Here is an 18,273-nt window from a genome sequence, read left to right on the forward strand (position 1 = left end):
TTATCAATTAAGACGGATGAAAACATTAAATTATTTGCACATCCCATCATTCAATAATGCATAAATGAGATATAAAATAAACTCCAAAATTCTATCTAAAATAATTATTTTTTTATTTTAATTTATGTGATACTATCTGATTAGACATAAATTTTTTTAAAAAATTATTACTTTTAAAATTTTTGTGTTGCTATAGTCATTTTATTATGAATTAAATTATTAATAATTATAAAAAAGTAATATTTTTCTGGAACGGAAAGTGTGCTGGAGTACTAATAATATAAAGTTATAGTTTTATGTGTGATAAATTTGAAAAAGGTGTTGGTATATACGTGGATAAGGTTGAACTGCAAACCGGTTGGACCGGTAAAATGGAGTTAGGGCAAACGAGAAACCCGGCACTATAAGTAGATCGAAAATGAGAGCCAAAACGGTTAGGGCGTAAACGAAGAAACGAAGCCGAAGAAGAGGGCTCTTCTTTCGTGGAGAAGAATAATACTAATCTTATCCTTATTCTTATACCAAGGTACTAAATATATACATATTTCACTTTCTTTCTTCTTAGATCTAATCGATTTCGCCCTAATTTCTTTCATCTGTAAGCTTAGTTTGATGAATTTTTTTTATGTTTTGTTTTTGTTGTTAATTATTGTGATTTGATGAATTTTTATTGTGTTAATTGTTGAGATTTGATGTTTGTTTATGGTTTTTTGATGAATAGATGGATCGGTACCAGAAAGTGGAGAAGCCAAGGGTTGACACACCTATTGATGCGAATGAGATTCGGATTACTAGCCAGGGGAGGATGCGAAGCTATATCACCTATGCTATGACCTTGCTTCAGGTGATTTCTCTTATAAAAATGTAATCTTTTCTTATTTTTTATAGAAGAATCGCCTGTGTGCTCTGTTTTTTTTTGTTATGTTATGTGCCTGTTTGTCTGTTTTACTGCGGCCATTACTTTGTATATGGTGCGATGTCTGTATTTGGTTAAACTGAAGTGAAGATGGAAAAATATTTGTTTGATTGAAATCATCACATAGAAGATTAAAATGTGTATAGTTTCTTGCAAATTATGAAATTTGTTATTTTTTCTGCTTAGCTTGTATGAATTTAAGGGCCTTTTTAGAAGAATCCTCTGCGTGCTCTGTGTTTTGTTTTGTTATCTTGTGCTATGTGCCTGTTTATCTGTTTTATTGTGGTGATTCTGTTGTATATTGTGCTATGTCCAGATATGCTAAATTTTGCTTATATAATTTGTTAGTAATAGTGGAAGGAAACTGGAGTGACGATGGAAAAATATTAGTTTGATTGAAAAGCATCACATAGAAGAAGATTAAAATGTGTGTAGTTTTAATTGATTTTATCGTGCAAATAATGAAATTTGTTACTTTTTCTGCTTAGCTTGTTTAAATTTAAGGGCTTTTTAGACGAATTCTCCATGTGCTCTGTTTTTTTTGGTTATGTTATGTGCTTATTTATCTGTGTTACTGTGGCCATTCTGTTGTATATGATATGCTTATATAATTTATTAGTAATAGTGGATGGAAATGGAACTGACGATAGAAAAATATTTGTTTGATTGGAAGCATCCCATAGAAGATTAAAATGTCTATGGTTTTAATTGATTATATATCTTGCAAATTTTGAAATTTGTGTAGAATCAGTTAGAGATGCCCTACGATCCCAATATGTAGATATTTGAAATGTTTGTTTGGTTTTATTCTTTTGAGACGCTTAAGATCTGCTTAGTGCTTGTATCATTGGTAGTGGAATTGTTTGTAATCCAAGTTCTTTCTTTGGTTTGAGCTTACCTTTCCTTTTTTGGGGTGAAGTGTAGAAGAGGGTGTTATTTTGTTGCATTGTCTTGCTTATATTGCTGTCAGATTACTTATTTTCCTGGTTGATGTGTCAGTTATTGTATTAATTTGATTGGAGCTTTGTTACGATAAGGCCTGTCTAGTTTCATGCACTTCTGAGTTATATGATCTCCATCTGATCATTCTCTCTAAATACCTATAGGATAACTGTCAATATATCCTATACGTTGGCCAAAGAGAGTGTATATAATTCTGTATCACAGCCTTTTGCAAACCAACTCGTTTTGCTTTCCTCAAACGATAAAGAAAAAATTAAAAGGTGTAGACAGTTTTGTGCTTAGTTCGGAGGGAAATTTGATTTTATTTCAATTTCTTGTTCTTGGTGGACCTTCCCCACCTGTTTTTGATCTTTTTTGCAGGAAGGGAATTGGTTTTTAATGTAAATTCCTGAAAAAGTAATAAAACCTAGTTATTATATGTTGCATATGCCTGCATAATGTGCTTTCATGTTTTTACCATTCTATTATTGATATTATCTTGTGTGTCACTCTTCAGAACTTGACATCCTTGTTAAATGCAATATATGTAGGAGAAAGAATCAGAGGAGATTGTGTTCAAGGCAATGGGCAGGGCAATCAACAAAACAGTGACAATTGTGGAATTGATTAAGGTTAAAAGTGAATGTTTCTCCTATATAGTTTCTGTTGTTTTACCTATTTGATTGCTGATGGAATTTGCATATTTGCATGGGGCTTGTGCAGAGGAGAATTGTTGGTCTTCACCAAGTAACATCTATTACATCCACAGATATTACTGATACATGGGAACCCCTTGAAGAAGGCCTCCTGCCGTAAGTGCATATTTGAAGCTTTGGAAATTAAGTTGTGTTGCTGTATTTATTGCTCTAATTAATATACGTAACTGCTCTATTCGCTGCAGTCTCGAGACCACCAGGCATGTCTCAATGATCACAATTATTCTCTCCAAAAAGGAGCTGGATAAGGATGCTGTGGGGTGAGTATTTTGGTCTTTATAGTGTAAATCCCCCCCCCCCCAAGCACACGAGGAAGTCAGATTTAGTTATTACTCATTTTTTGAGTCTGTTATGTAATATTTCTATCTTAATCTCGAATGTATGTGGAATTAGATCTTCCTATTTTGAAGTACTTCCATCTATACTGTAGATGGAATTAAAAATGTAAGTTTGATATATTATTATATCATATTGTTATATTATATAACTAGTAGCCGTAGGAAATATTAGATAGATGGTTGTAAAATTCGTTGGGCAGGAGGCGTTATTAACGTTACAATCTTAAAGAGGTCTACACTTGTGTACACTGCATTCACTGGGCCTGAGATATTTCTTTCTCAAGTTCAGTGGTGGTCAATGTGCAAAACTGATAAATAATGTGGTTGTCGTGGAAGTATAGAATTTGGTGCGAGCAAATTGGTTTGCAAAACTTGTAGGCTCATGCTTTGCTCTCGCCTACAGGTACCAACCACCATTGCCAGCAGACCAGGTGAAAGTGTCAACAGATTTTGACTATGATGGAGGTTTGTTTCTTTTATAAATGGATGCAAATGCTGGTAGTATGTGAAACGCCGTGGTATTATTTGCTAATATATGATTATTTAGAAGGATCTCCTAGTGGTGGACGAAGAGGCCGTGGTGGTAGAGGAAGGGGAAGGTCCAGAGGCTTTCCAGGTATGAATTCTTTTGGAGCTTTTTCATAAAGGCTCGGATGATGATGTAAGATTTAAAGATTTGATTCAGCTTACACGTGCAAAAGATGCTTTGATGCTTTTGGGAGTTGTCTTATTCAGTGTGTGTGGCTCATTGGAGTGGCCCTCTATCTGTTCAATATTAAGTTGGAGTAAAAATCCTTTTACTGTTACCTTTCTATTTTTTTTTAATTTAAAAAAAACAAACAGAAATCACCTTTAAATGTAAGTTTGTTCTCTTCCTTTATGTAAAACCAGACAGAGGAAGTATGCATTCATGTCCGGGTAAAGAGATTCATTGCTGGGGTAGAGGGAACTATGTATAGATGTCCTGGTAAACAGATTCATTGCTGGGATAGAACTATGCGTACATGTCCTGGTAAAGGGATTCATTTGTAAGGGGAGATAAATCACCAAGTTTTTAATTCACAGCAGGGTTGAAATTAGGCTGATTCATCCCATATGCCTTAGTCGAGGCTCGTGCGGCTGTTGATCCTGTCCTGATTAAAAGTAATATCTAATATCAAAATAATGAGATATGCCAAAGCTATATATGCTTTTGAAATAATTTTCTAAATTAATAATGAATGCTAAGCTTTCAGAAAGCCATTTGTCAATCCTTGTCTCAGCAACATCATGTGTCTGATTTTTGCTAAGAGGTAGATTTCCATTGAGCGAGGTAATATGCTCAAAATTACAATTTTGTAAACTTGAACAATTCATTCTGAATGCTTGATTGAAATGTATGCTTGTTTGAGATGGGGCAGATAAATGTTGTCTTAAAGGTTCTCCATGCATACTTTCACCTTATGTTTTGAATTCCAGATACATGTGCTTAAAGTCACTGAAGTTTGAATGACATGTACAAGGAGAACTCTCTCTTGTTTTTCTTCACCATATTTTTAAATGAGAACCGTATGTTGGGAATGATGAAAGATAATAGGGCTGCTCTCTGTCGATGTGTAATTGGCTGATTTTACAGAATGCGAGTGTAAGTGGTTATTGTTCATGACATGCTGGCTGCTATCTTATCCAGGAAATGGATTTATGCCGGCTGAGTACGATGATGGTGGGTATGAGCGCAATCGGAGCTATGGTAGGGGTAGGGGTCGAGGCAGAGGTCGTAGCTTCCGTGGCCGTGGAAGGGGAGGGTACAATGGTCCGCAGGATGCCCAGCAAGATGGTGGCTTTTACAATCAAGAAGCCCCCATGCAGGGACGAGGTAGAGCTTTGCTGCCTTTCCATAGTTTGTATTTGTTTTATGGTTTATTCTGTATATTTAGTTGAGGCTGATACCCAACTGCCCTTCCTTGCCCTCAATTCAATAACCTTTATTTGATGTGGTAGTTTTCCCTTCACTAGAGTGGAGGCATTGTATGTGGTTTGTTTCATGCTGTGAACAGTTATGAACAATTTCTTGGAAATCCATGGTGGAATGGTTTATGCAATGCATGCCTTGGAGCTCCATTGGTTTCATGACTTAGAAGATGCATGTCCTAATAGTAGACATTTTTGTTACTCCAACAACTGAGAAAATTGCTAGTTATCTACCCGATTTTTATATTCTTGACACATCTTTAGCTAAGATTTTTATTTTGTCGTAGGCCGTGGCCGTGGAAGGGGAACTCGCGGTAGGGGACGTGGATTCAGATCTAATGGGCCGATCCAAGGCGGTGGTGCTTAAATGGTCGAACTTGAAGAATACAGAGATTATGTGCTACGAGTGCCTGCTCCATGTTCTATGTTTTTCATTCCTTAGTTACTCCGTGTTAACAGTAGGTTATCTATCTGTAATCAGAGTAGACTAATTATAGATTTCATGACCGCCCGTATGTGGTGAGTTTTTTTTCTTTGTTTTCTTGATATCTTCTATCTTCGTTCTGCTTGATTAGGTGGTTGGTCAAGTGTAATTTCGTTAGTGAGCAGCACATTCTTTGATTTGTCTTTGTTTGTTGACATGTTCAGTGTTGATCTTGTTCGTAAATTTTCCTTGTTTTTAGGTGGCAGGATACTCCCAATTGCATATTTTCTACTGCTTTTCATGCTCTTTATTAAGCAAGTGTAACAAGTCTTCTGCTTTTACAATGACGTTGAATTACTATAGATTGGTGTATGGTTCTTATCGAACAGTGGAATATGACATACATTGTGGGATGGTGAAAAGGGGCTTATAATCTCCTTAAAAGAATTTGAAAATAGTTCCCAATCCCCTTTGATATGTCTTGGAAGCTCTGATCGTAAATCGATTCAAGAATCGGCAAATAGTGTCTATATTTTGCCGCCCTTGTTTCACTTGGTTATAGTGCTTCTCTTAATGCTATCGGTTTTGTTCTTGAGAATGGTCGCAGCTTTTAACATTGCCGATGGGTCTACATCTATCAGTGTAAATAATGTATAATTATGGGACATGAAGTGTAGAACATGAATACAGAAGGACGATTTTTTATGGCTAAGTGTACAAGGAAATGGAAAATATGTAGGAGCTTTAATCTTGTCAGCATTTCATGTTTGGTTTGGCACAATTAAAGGAAAGATGATTTAGCTTCTTTTCAAAGAATTTCTTAATGAGCTTTACAACATCGCCTTTACAACAGTATTGAGATGAAGATCTTATTAATGAATAGCATAGTACAACAATAATTATGTCTCAGTTCAAACTAAGTTGGGATCGAATATGTTAACTTACTTTATGTCGCTCCATTTAAACATGTTCTAATCTAATAATGCCAAGACTTAGTTTCTCTATCGTTGGAAGTTTTCTATAATTTATACTGACACAGAAAAGGAAAAAAAAAAAACGAGCCTAGAAGGCTCCTAACAAAGACGGATCTAGTATAACCCTGTATGGGTTTATTAGAATTCAGTTACTTTGTAAACTTTACCTAAATCCCATAATGGAAAAGTCTAATTACTATACATCCCTCATTGTATCAAAATTACCCGATATCCCCTTTTTTTTCAACTTTTCTGATACATTAGTTTTGTATATGATACATCAATTATCTAATGAGTAATTAATGAAGATCATCTATTTATGGATAATATCTTAATATAATGGATGATTGGTTCTTTAAATCAATTATTAATCTAATTAATGGGATTACTTTGGTTAAAAAATAACGGTTGTGAAGTTGAAGATTCAAGCCAAAAAAACAGAGCATAAATTCAAACCAACTTCGATTTTAATTTTTTTCCAGTTTTGGTGATACATAAGTTATGTATCTGATACATCAATTGTTAAAAAAATCAATTGTTATGTTCATGAAGATTCAAGCCAAAAAACAGTGCGTCGTCTCCAATGGAAAAAACAGAGCATCAATTCATACCGAATTTGATTTCAGTTATTTTTTCACTTTTGCTGATACATAAGTTATGTATCTGATACATAACTTTAGCTATATAATAGTTAATGCACATCAGCTATTTATGGATAAAAGATTGACTCTTTATATCAATTACTGATCTATTAAAGAAGGCGACAGTTATGTACGTGAATTTTAAAAATTAATGTATCGGAATCATTAAATATTGAGAAATGAGAATCTTATACATGTGCATGATGTATCATAATAAATAAAACTTGATTCATGTATCAGAATTCACAAAATGTGACACTTATGAATATTATACTCGATACAAGTTTGATACAGTAGAAATATAAAACATAAACTTTGATTTTATATTCGATTTTGACACCAGAGAAAAATATAGTAAATCTGATGTATGAAAATATTAAAACATATTAAATCTGATACATTACAGTTTATGTATCAGATACATTAAAAGAATCAGAATCACCTAAAATGTTTACTATAAAAAAAAAACTACTGGACATCAATCAGTTCTCCTTGGTTTGGAGAGATGTCTCTCCTAGTTTTTTTTGGATCGTCGTTATCGCTAACATAACCATCCATGGCCTTCTGACAACAATATCTCCACCTATTGATGATTCAAAATCATCAAGAAAATTAGCCCTATATGCCGTTTCGAATCTCAATGGGTGGGACGGGATCTTCTTGATGACGTATTTCATTCCCTGCATTGACATAAAAATGCTTAAATACAACTTGAACTTTATACATAAATACGATGTATCATATGCATTAAAATATCTGATGCATGAGATGAGAATCTGATACATGAGATGAGAATCTGATACATACAGAAGATGTATCAAAAACAATTATATATTATATTCTGATACATAAATGTAGAAGTATCAGAATCATTAAAACTTGAAACATCAAAAAATGACACTTACACTTGATGCATCAGAAATAGTAAATCTCCAAAAAATTGCATTTGAAAAAAACATTATGTATCTGATACATAAATGTATATGTATCAAAATCATTAAAACTTGAAAATAACAAATACTGAGACTTAAAGATAATGTATCAGAAATAATAATTCTCAAAAAATTGCATATGAAACAGACATTATGTATCTGATACATAAATGTAGATGTATCAGAATCATTAAACTTGAAATAACAGAAACTGGGACTTAAACATAATGTATCAGAAATAGTAAATCTCAAATAATTGCATTTGAAAAAGACATTATGTATCTGATACATAAATGATATGTATCAGCTTCGTTAAAACTTGAAACAACATAAAATGACACTTAAACATGATGTATCAGAAATAGAAAATCTCCAAAAAAATACATTTGAAAAAGACATTATGTATCTGATACATAAATGTATATGTATCAGAATCATTAAAAATTAAAATAACAGAAACTGACACTTAAACATGATGTATCAGAAATAGAAAATTTCCAAAAAAAAATACATTTGAAAAAGACATTATGTATCTGATACATAAATGTATATGTATCAGAATCATTAAAAATTAAAACAACAGAAACTGACACTTAAACATGATGTATCAGAAATATAAAATCTCCAAAAAAAATTCCTTTTAAAAATACATTATGAATCTGATACATAAATGATATGTATCAGAATCATTAAAACCTTCACAAAATTTTCATTCTAAAACAAAAAACTTAATTGACCACATACCTTTGGGAGATTAGGGCGTGTTGTAACCCCTTCAATCTTGTTGTCTATTTTTTGGGTGCATGTTTAACTGTAACTTTCGACTTCAACTTCTCACGTAGCTTATTCATCACTGTTGGATCGTTACGATGTTTGGATCTAACTTCGTCGTAACCTTCCCAAGACGAATCAGAACCAGGAGAAACAAGAATTCGTTGATTTTTAGTGGACTGTTTGAGACCATGAACAAATTTCATTGAAGGTATGAGAAACAAAAACAGAAAGATTTACAGAAGAAAACAAATGATAAAAATTTAGAAGATTTTTCAAAGATTTTCAGAAGAAATCAAAATATACAAATTTTAGGAGAAATCAGATTGAATGAGGATGAAGTAAAATTCCATATAAGGAAAGATTGAAATATACCTTATTTGGAACCTTGAAGAGTAACAAATTAACTAGAGCAAATTAGGGCAAGAATAAAGGAATAGGCGGATGTATCAGAGAGGTATAGAGAGAGAAAGGAAAAAGAGGGAATTTGGAAATTTTTTGAGGTATATGGGAATAAAAATAAATATATTAGGGGAATATGTGTAAAAGGGTAATTTTACCAAAAAAATAAGTGCGATGGTTTAGTGGGAACAGATAGAAAAAAAATAATTATATTTTATAACACAAATTTTTCAATGATTTGAGGTGGGAAAAAATCTCTATTTCTATTTATGCATGGTATATCTACTTAAGATTAATACGAGTTAATTAGGAATCATAAATTTCAAATTCTAAATCTGTCTCGACTCATAACTCTAAAATAAACGTTTTAATACTTGGATGATGTAAAGTGACGATATAAAAAACAAGAATCACAACTAAATTAACTGGAAAACATATGAGCTTTAAAGAAGTCATACAAGTTGGCTTTTGTTTTTGCCAATATATGAAGGAAAGGATAATTTATATATGGAGTTGTTAAATGATGGACAAGTCAATTGTTGTGCCCTTCTTTTTTCTTTTTTTACATCCTTTTTTTCCTGCTAATTTGTCTCGTTGACATTCTTCAATCAGAGCTTGATGCTGTTTAATTATTCAAGATGTTTTATAAGTCTATTTGCATATTACTATATTATTTGAAGAAATGGAAACAATCATTTCTAAACAGATCATCAGCCTTGAACCATTCAAAGTTTCAATTACTTGTTATTACCAACTGATTAGCATTCAACAGTGTTCTACTTGATTGGATTATAATAGTTCCCATTATTTACGTACGGGTGTTTGACTGGTCACAAATTTAATGAACGAAAAAAAATTATTGAATAAAAAAATTGTGATCTGAAACAAGCTATATATGTTTTATGTTATAATTTTGGATCATAATTCTGTTTTCTTATCGGGGTTTTGGATAAACTATTTAACAGCATATCCAATGTAATTTTATAAGTGTAATTTGGGAAGGGTGATGTGTATGCAATCTTACTCATTTCTTGAAAAGGTAGACAAATTATTTCTGATAGACCGTCGATTCAAATAAAACATATTAAAAATCAAGTGTGTAAAGCAAATACAATCGTGTAGAAGTCATACTGAAAACAATGAAAAAGAGAACTATTGCAACCAAAAAAAACATATGACGATCGAAGCCATGAAGATGATAAAATCAAAGAAAAAGATATTAATGAAAACAATATTAACAACGAAACTAGACAATAGTCAATTAGCTAATAACCTTGCCTTAATTGAGGATTGAGAATTTTAAGAATAAAATTATTTGTAAATAAAGAAATATGACGTATAAATTGAAACTAATTAAAGAAGAATGAATTTAGTCGTCTTTACATATTACATTTAACTAAAAAACGAGAAATCATTTATTAGTATCTTTGTTTCAAATTATCCTTAATTTTCTTTTTAGATTATTAATCAAGTACAATATTTAAGAAGAACTAACTGACAATTTAGATAAATATTTTTATGATTAAAGTTATGAAATATATTTTCTAAAAGCTGTGTATAAACAATATTTAAAAGACCAATAGATTACATGGACTTGAAACATTATATTATTGGTCGTTAGACGTGATTTTCTACCAGCAATATCTCTAGTCCACGTTTCTACGTACTGTGTCCCTTTTGACAATTTATTATCACAAACCATATGGTAGGTATTTTTTTTAAATATATATATAAAAAAAGAACCATAAAATTATATGGTGCGTATTCAAAAGAGTGGTCTCTTTGGCCAATTATGTTTTGCACGGAAGAAAACTATGGTGGAATAGATACGATTTTTCCGTTATTAATTAGAAATTTTGGTTTGAATTTTGAGTGTAAAAAAAATTAGTGGTGCGTAATACCTTTATTCATAAACTTTACGTTGAGGAAATTTGAATTATTTATAACACTTAAATACGATACGAGTATTGGATATCTGATGAAAAACGCAAAAAAATATGTTTGCCGTGACGGTGGAGACAACAATCACATGGGTAGTTTTGTGGATTTTCAAGATTGGAACACATCAAAAACAGGTTTTTTTTTCCTTTCTTTTCTTTTCGTCCAGGATAGCATTTTACTATTTGATAAAGTCTAAAGACCAAAAATAAAGACATGTTTCTACTTTTTCTCCAAATACGCCGTTAATTAAGGCATAATTTTGGTGTAAATGAGGAAATTAGAGCTGTTGATAAACCAACCTTATGACCAAAGAATTCAATCCACAAATTTTAATTAATTGGAAATGCTTTCACATTTGTGGTAGAAAAGATAATAATCCTAAGTCACTTGATATTAATGGGATTATAACATGTTTGGTTAAACTGTTAAAATTTGCTTATTGTTAAAAATATTTTTTTTGTGAAAAAATAATATTTTTGTAAAGTAACAGTTTATAATGTTCAGAATAACAATTTATGTCACTAATGTTCCAAAAATGTTTATGGGAAGAAGTTGTTTTTTCTAGTTTCAAAAAATAAGTCCTATTGCTATTCAAAATCAATTATTTTTTTCATAAAATCTCGACTAAACTCATCAACATTTTAAAAAATAAGTACTTTAAAATTTTCAGAAGTTTGATCAAACATGCCACGACCTTTGAGCTTTAGTCAATAACTCACTCATTATGTTTTTTGATTGAGTTGATTTCATATATGATTATTGAACTTTAAAAAATAAAATCACGAATCTGTATCTCGAGCCCAAATATACAATATCTCAAAGATGTACCAACATGAATATATCTCACCGTCCAAGATGGTTAGATTTGCAAGAAATATTATCAAGATGGATCTTAGTATAATTGTCTTTAAGTTAGTAAAATTATACTTAGTCTGACATCTAAAAGAGAATTAGCAACCTAGGCTATAAGAATAATGCATAATTAATATTGTTATTATTATCTAATTGGACCACATAGACAAGTATAGTATAGTAACTAAAGAGGGCCTAAAAACATAAACATGTGCATTACACATGAGTATGATGGGACAGATGCACGTAATGTCAAAGCAAAGCCATGTGAGGTTGCAAAATTTAATAAAAATTGACAGAAAATATATTTATATTTTATTATATTATCCACATTGAATAAATTACTTCACTCTGTTTCAATTTATTCGTTTTGATTTCATTACCACCCTCGTATTATTTTGTCATTATTATTGTTCTTTCTTCTGTTTGCTTTTGTTTGTGTGTCATCGTATTACCATTTTCGTATTATTTTGTAATCGTTATTGTTTTTTCTTTTGTCTGCTTTTATTTGTGTGTTTTCTTTTTCAAATCATTTGAAAATATTTTATTTAAATTGAGGATTTATCAAAAATAATTTCTATATATCTATTAGGTAAAGATAATGTCTGCGTATAATCTACTTTTCTAAGACGCTATCTGTGAGATTGCAGAAAATATGTTTTTATTGTTGTTGTCTCAATTTATTTTGATTTAATTCAGAGTATAAGAGTCAAACTGAGTAATGTTCGAAATGAATTTGTATATAGAAACTTCAATTCATTTAAAAATAAAATTTATATATTTAATTACTTTTTAACTGTTGAAGCAGAAATAAAGAGTCTTGGGATAAACAAATTAAGACGAAGAAGGTAATATTCTTTGTTGCCCAAAGAAACAAGAATTCACATTGGAAAAATATGATAAAATTGACACAAAATTTTAAGATAGGATTTTAATCTACAACCATGTGACTGGGAGAATAAGTTTGATATATTAGAACATGGCTCATAATTGAATAAGATCGTGACATTTTTCAGATTTCTTCAATAAAATTACCATTTAAGAATTATTTGTTTTTACTTCTTCATACACCGACATTTTCAGATTCTGATTTATTTTTTTTGGTAATATTAAACTAAAATTTTAACACAAAATATGCACACTTTTTTTAATTTACCTACTTCTGAAATCTTTATAAACTATTTATTCAACAGAATTAGTAGCTTAGACTCAAATTCTGTATTCATCTTAAAATATTTACTTAATACATATAAATAATTTTTTTAAAATTACTTTAATAAGTAATTATAATTTAAATTTTATAAACTAAAAATTTCGACTCTATCTTTAATGAGCTTGCAATTTTTAAAAATAAATGCGGTGTCCCTTTTTTTTCTTCACACACAAGTTGCAGTTTTCACATGTGAGGTTGTTCGTATTAAATAGCCCCCAACTTCCCTATATAAGTATCAGCTACTTTTCTTGGCTTAGCCATTATATCTACAACTCAATAACATTTCCTCTTCCTCCAATTTTTCTTCTATTTTTTTCTTAAGAAAATGGCCAAAATTGGCATGTTAGCATTGGGTTTCATATTTGTTTTTTGTAACATTTTGGTTAGTACTGCAAATGCTTTCTCTGCTTCTGGATGGATGAGTGCTCATGCTACTTTTTATGGAGGATCTGATGCTTCTGGCACAATGGGTAAGTTTGCAAAAATTTCTATATGAAGAACTACACTATTTTATATGACACTTTTGTTTTTGTTTTTAATATGTTAAGAAAATAACTTTAAAATTTTATATTTGGAAACTTCTCATTTATCGCTAAGGACATGCTCTTATAGCTATAGAAATGGCGCATGTCACGTGTAAGACCATAATATTTAAGTATACTTTTAATTATCATTAAATATAGTATCTTAAATTTCATGTCTATTCAAATATCTTACGGAATCAGAATTTGAAGCTTGTGAATTTTGAATCTTGTTTTTTTGAATCATTAGGTTCTAAATTGACGATAGATATTAAATAAATTTCTCAACATAAATATAAAATTTAAATCAAATTACTGAATTATGTCAAATTTGCTTCTTAAATCTCTAACTAAGAGAATAATGAAAAAGACGTGAATCTTCTTTCAAAATATTCATTAATCTTGATTATTAACAAATAATTTTCATTTTTTTTTTGTATGGAACAGGGGGTGCTTGTGGCTATGGAAATTTGTACTCAACAGGGTATGGTACAAACACTGCTGCATTAAGTACTGCATTGTTTAACGATGGAGCATCATGTGGTCAATGTTATAAAATCATGTGTGATTATAATCAAGATTCTAAATGGTGCATAAAGGGAACATCTATTACAATTACAGCCACAAATTTTTGCCCACCAAATTTTGCACTTCCTAGCAACAATGGTGGATGGTGCAATCCCCCAAGGCCACATTTTGACATGGCTCAACCTGCTTGGGAACACATTGGTATTTACAGAGGTGGCATTGTTCCAGTCCTCTACCAAAGGTAACCTTTTCTTATTATTATATTTGTTTTAATTTATTTATCTGGTTTTTATTTGATACGAAATTTAAGAAAATAAAAAAACTTTTGAATGTCATGGTCTTTAATCAAAGATATGTAGAATGTACCAAAATATGTTTTAATCTTATGATATTAAACATGTAATGTGGAAAGTTAAAATTAAAAAATTATCGAAAAAGGAAACAAATATTCTTTTTGACTAACAAGAAAAATAAGACAAGAAAAATTAAAACAGAAGTATAGTTTAAGGTTGTCCAATTTATCCCCTAAAAAATTATGCTTTGTGGAATCTATTTAAGTTCGAACGAATTGGTTTGGTCATATAACCATGGTGAGTCAGTCTAAAGTATAACTTAAGTTAATATGTCTAAAAGTTAGTTTAAGACAAAAAATATTCTTTACAAAACGAACTAAAAAAAAATTAAGACAAAAAAATAAAACAAAGAAAGTATAGTTTAAGGTTGTCCAATTTATCCCCCCCCCAAAAAAAAAAATATAATTTGTGGAATCTTTTAAGTTTGAACAAATTAGTTCGATCATATAACCATGGGTGAGTCAGTTTAAAGCATAATTCAAGTTAACACGTTTAAAAAGTAAGACTATTTTGAATTATTTATATAGCCAAATTGACCTACTAGAAAAATTCTACAAAACACAAAATTGGTAGGTGAAATATAATTATGATAAATAAAAATAAAACTGTAAGAAAAAATTATAAGAGAATAATCAAACAAATAAAAAATAATTTTAAGTTGGATGGGTTAGATTATAAATGGGACATTTGCACAAATGACCACTTTTTGCGGCTATTTAAAATTTGTCTGACAATTTATTTCACCTAACTAACACACAGAGTATTTAAAGAGTAGCCGCAAAAAGGCTGTAAGATATAAAGAGGTATAAATACTTTCATTATTTAGCCGAACTTGGCCTGTTTATCTTGATTCAAAAAGATTCTGGATGGATTATGCCTCAACCATTTTGACGGTTTCAAATTCAGTTCAAACCACATATTTTGACACAATGTTTACTAATAGCAAGATATCTGGTGAATTAGGCTACTAGTGTAAGAGTTCTCTACACTATTCATATATATATATATTTCATAGACAATATGTATCATCAAATCTCTTTATAATATCATTTGTGCCTATATTTTGACCTCTATCATATAATATAACATAACATGAAGCATCAATTTTTTTTTTAAAAAATGATTGTTATAGTGAAATATTGTTACAAACGATAACTGTTAGTCTGTTACAGAGAGATCTGACTGTACCTTGAAATTTGGGTGTTTGCAGGATTCCTTGTGTGAAAAAAGGTGGAGTTAGATTTACAATAAATGGAAGGGATTATTTTGAGCTACTAATGATAAGCAATGTAGGAGGGGCTGGATCTGTTCAGTCTGTACAAATTAAAGGCTCAAAAACTAACTGGATGGCAATGTCTAGAAATTGGGGGGCCAATTGGCAATCCAATGCATTTCTCAATGGACAATCCTTGTCATTTAAGGTCACCACATCTGATGGTGTCACTAAAACATTCTTAAATGTTGCTTCATCCAATTGGCGATTTGGGCAAACATACTCAAGCTCTATTAACTTCTAATTAAAAGAAAGTTTATGAGTTTATATATATATATACGCGTGTGATAGGCAGCGGCGTGCTTACTGTTTTACTGAAAGCAGCCCGCCCCCATCCCTTGTCTTCTTTTATTCGATATTTGAAATGTACTGGCTCAATTATTGGTGAAGTTAATGAATTCTAGTCCTAAGATGTTGAAAACATAAACATGTTGAAATTTATTGTGTGTATGTAGAGTAGTGTGAAATTTGCATTTTTATTTTTTATATATCAAAGAATAATAATCAGACACTTTGTATTTGATGCAAATGTTGTAGGTGCATCAAACATATATACTTCTAATTTATTTATTTTCTCCCTTGTACGCTTGTATTGTAATAAATATGGTCATTTTCATGTTATATATATATTGTATCAAACGTTCCTATGTTTTGCTTCTAAATTATTCCCTCCGTCTCTAACTGTTGTGAATTCTAAAAATAATTATATTAAATTATTTATCATTTTAGAAATTCAAGATAAGATTAAGTATTCTTTTTTTTTTATTTTTACTTGTGACTGTTTTTGAAGACTATTAACACCACTTCAATTACGGGATGATGTCACATATAACAGAGTACATATTCGATAAAAAGAGATTATATCTTAAGACAAATAACAACAACAACAACAACAATCCAGTAAAATTCACAACGTGGGATATGAGGAGGATAAAGTGTACTAAGACCTTACTCCTAACAAGGTAGGACGGTTGTTTTCGAAAGCCATCGACTCAAAAAAGCATAAAAAGAGTAATAAAGATAAAATAATCAAAATCCTTCTTAATGAAGGAACGTGTAAGAAAAAGAAATACATATGATAATTAGAGATGAAAAGAGTAATTTGTATAAATTAGTCAGATGAGAAGAGTAATTTGTATAAATTAGTCAGATTAATAAATTAAATTTCGTACACGATATAATCATTACAGAAAAAGCCATCCACAATGAGCAATAATAGCATTCCTCTTTAAAGTAAAGTGAGATATCATATATTTAGATGTCAATTTGCTTGTTTCTGTTCAACCCTATCCAATTAACATTGAGACAAATAATATTTCTATTCAAAGTACATATGAGAAATAATTGGCCATTTTGCTTATCCATTTTGCAACAACCACTCAAACCTATTTGAACCCAATTGTGTTAGTTCATTATCTTGGACTTTAACAACATCAATATACGTTACTGAACCCAGATGATTGAGTTGATGTAGCAGATGATATTTTATAAGAGAGATTAGAGATTAATTTTTTCTGTCAATGTCTTCTTAGTCAAGTTGGTCGCACCGAAATTGCCTAGTGCACTATATGTCTTCTGTGTATTTTGCGACACCCAAAAATAACAATTGTGGGTTTCTCTAGGAGCTTCCAAAAAAAGAGGTCTCGGATCAAGGGCTACCGATCCAACATTGCTAAGTTGGATATATATAATAACAAACCCAATATAATTTCACGAGAAAAATAACAAAAATTCATTATTAAGTACTTAAAGAAGAGAATGATTTGTTTAACTTTTATGAGAAATAAATAAGAAGGTAATGGGTGTTTAGTAATAAGAAAGACTTTGTATCGAATAATTAGGAGTTGAGTCTATATATAATGATAAATACTTATTTTTATCGCTATTATATTAAATTAATAGATGCATAACATATCATATATGTGTGTTAAAATAGTGTTACTATTACTTAATTATAATTTATATTTATTTTTACCTATTAAATCATTTTAGCACAATAAGATGATAACATGATTTGGTGTAAATATCATGTGCTAGTAAATATGTACTTTTTCAATTTGTTATTAAGTTGTCTCAATATTCGAAAAAAAGAAAAAGATAAGAATTTTATAACCACCGACATACATATATTTTTTTTTTTTGAGGTTTTTATTTTTTATTTTTATTTTTTTGCGCTTCACTTGATTTTCATGTATATTACATAATAACCAAATTTCTATATGTTTTTTAGGAAGATGGCCAACTTGCGGCAAGTCAACTCTTTAATGGATAATAATTAAGAGAAGTAGTTAATTAATTAAATTAAGTAGTTATATGAGTTATATCACTTTATGCCATAAACACGTACACTTCCCTACCATAGTTAAGAGAGATGTTAAATTTTCTATTACAATTAAGTGTAGTGTGGTCTACATATTACATGCGCGCGCGTGTATATATATTTGGTGACAAAATTTTGAAAAGTTGGTGCATTATTTAGTTGGCTTGGAAATTGAGATAACTATGTTTTTATGAAAACTTTGGAAATTTTCCAACCTCATGCACGAGTTTGCCTAGTGTAATTTATATTTTTACGTGGTTTGCAAG

The 18,273-nt window shown here is 30.5% G+C and overlaps 2 protein-coding genes across 3 annotated transcripts; both read left to right on the forward strand.

Moving 5' to 3' along the window:
* The first annotated feature begins 413 nt into the window (after nt 1–413).
* Nucleotides 414–5,551, forward strand: LOC129902424 (uncharacterized). 2 transcript variants are annotated; one of them, XM_055977657.1, is made up of 9 exons: nt 414–526; nt 722–844; nt 2,410–2,490; nt 2,582–2,670; nt 2,760–2,834; nt 3,316–3,377; nt 3,460–3,528; nt 4,582–4,767; nt 5,150–5,551. In XM_055977657.1, exons 2-9 carry the CDS (start codon nt 722–724, stop codon nt 5,227–5,229), a joined length of 765 nt encoding a protein of 254 aa, XP_055833632.1. In that variant the 5' UTR covers nt 414–526; the 3' UTR covers nt 5,230–5,551. The 2 variants fall into 2 exon arrangements, with proteins under 2 accessions (XP_055833632.1, XP_055833633.1); XM_055977658.1 differs by having other exon boundaries at nt 3,463–3,528.
* Nucleotides 5,552–13,270: 7,719 nt separating this feature from the next.
* LOC129904045 (expansin-A11-like) lies at nt 13,271–16,310 on the forward strand. Its single transcript, XM_055979573.1, has 3 exons — nt 13,271–13,482; nt 13,981–14,302; nt 15,625–16,310. The coding sequence occupies exons 1-3, from the start codon at nt 13,338–13,340 to the stop codon at nt 15,929–15,931; spliced, it is 774 nt and encodes a 257-aa protein (XP_055835548.1). The 5' UTR covers nt 13,271–13,337; the 3' UTR covers nt 15,932–16,310.
* The last annotated feature ends 1,963 nt before the right edge of the window (nt 16,311–18,273 follow it).

The sequence above is a fragment of the Solanum dulcamara genome, chromosome 9 (assembly GCF_947179165.1).
Source record: "Solanum dulcamara chromosome 9, daSolDulc1.2, whole genome shotgun sequence".
NCBI lineage: Eukaryota > Viridiplantae > Streptophyta > Magnoliopsida > Solanales > Solanaceae > Solanum > Solanum dulcamara.

Bases quoted from the DNA above. Each gene is read 5' to 3' on its own strand.
- LOC129904045 (XM_055979573.1), top strand. From the start codon at position 13,338: ATGGCCAAAATTGGCATGTTAGCATTGGGTTTCATATTTGTTTTTTGT. The intron at 13,483-13,980 runs GTAAGTTTGCAA...TGTATGGAACAG, and splicing joins TGATGCTTCTGGCACAATGG to GGGGTGCTTGTGGCTATGGA. The intron at 14,303-15,624 runs GTAACCTTTTCT...GGGTGTTTGCAG, and splicing joins GTTCCAGTCCTCTACCAAAG to GATTCCTTGTGTGAAAAAAG.
- LOC129902424 (XM_055977657.1), top strand. From the start codon at position 722: ATGGATCGGTACCAGAAAGTGGAGAAGCCAAGGGTTGACACACCTATT. The intron at 2,491-2,581 runs GTTAAAAGTGAA...GGGCTTGTGCAG, and splicing joins CAATTGTGGAATTGATTAAG to AGGAGAATTGTTGGTCTTCA. The intron at 3,378-3,459 runs GTTTGTTTCTTT...ATGATTATTTAG, and splicing joins AGATTTTGACTATGATGGAG to AAGGATCTCCTAGTGGTGGA.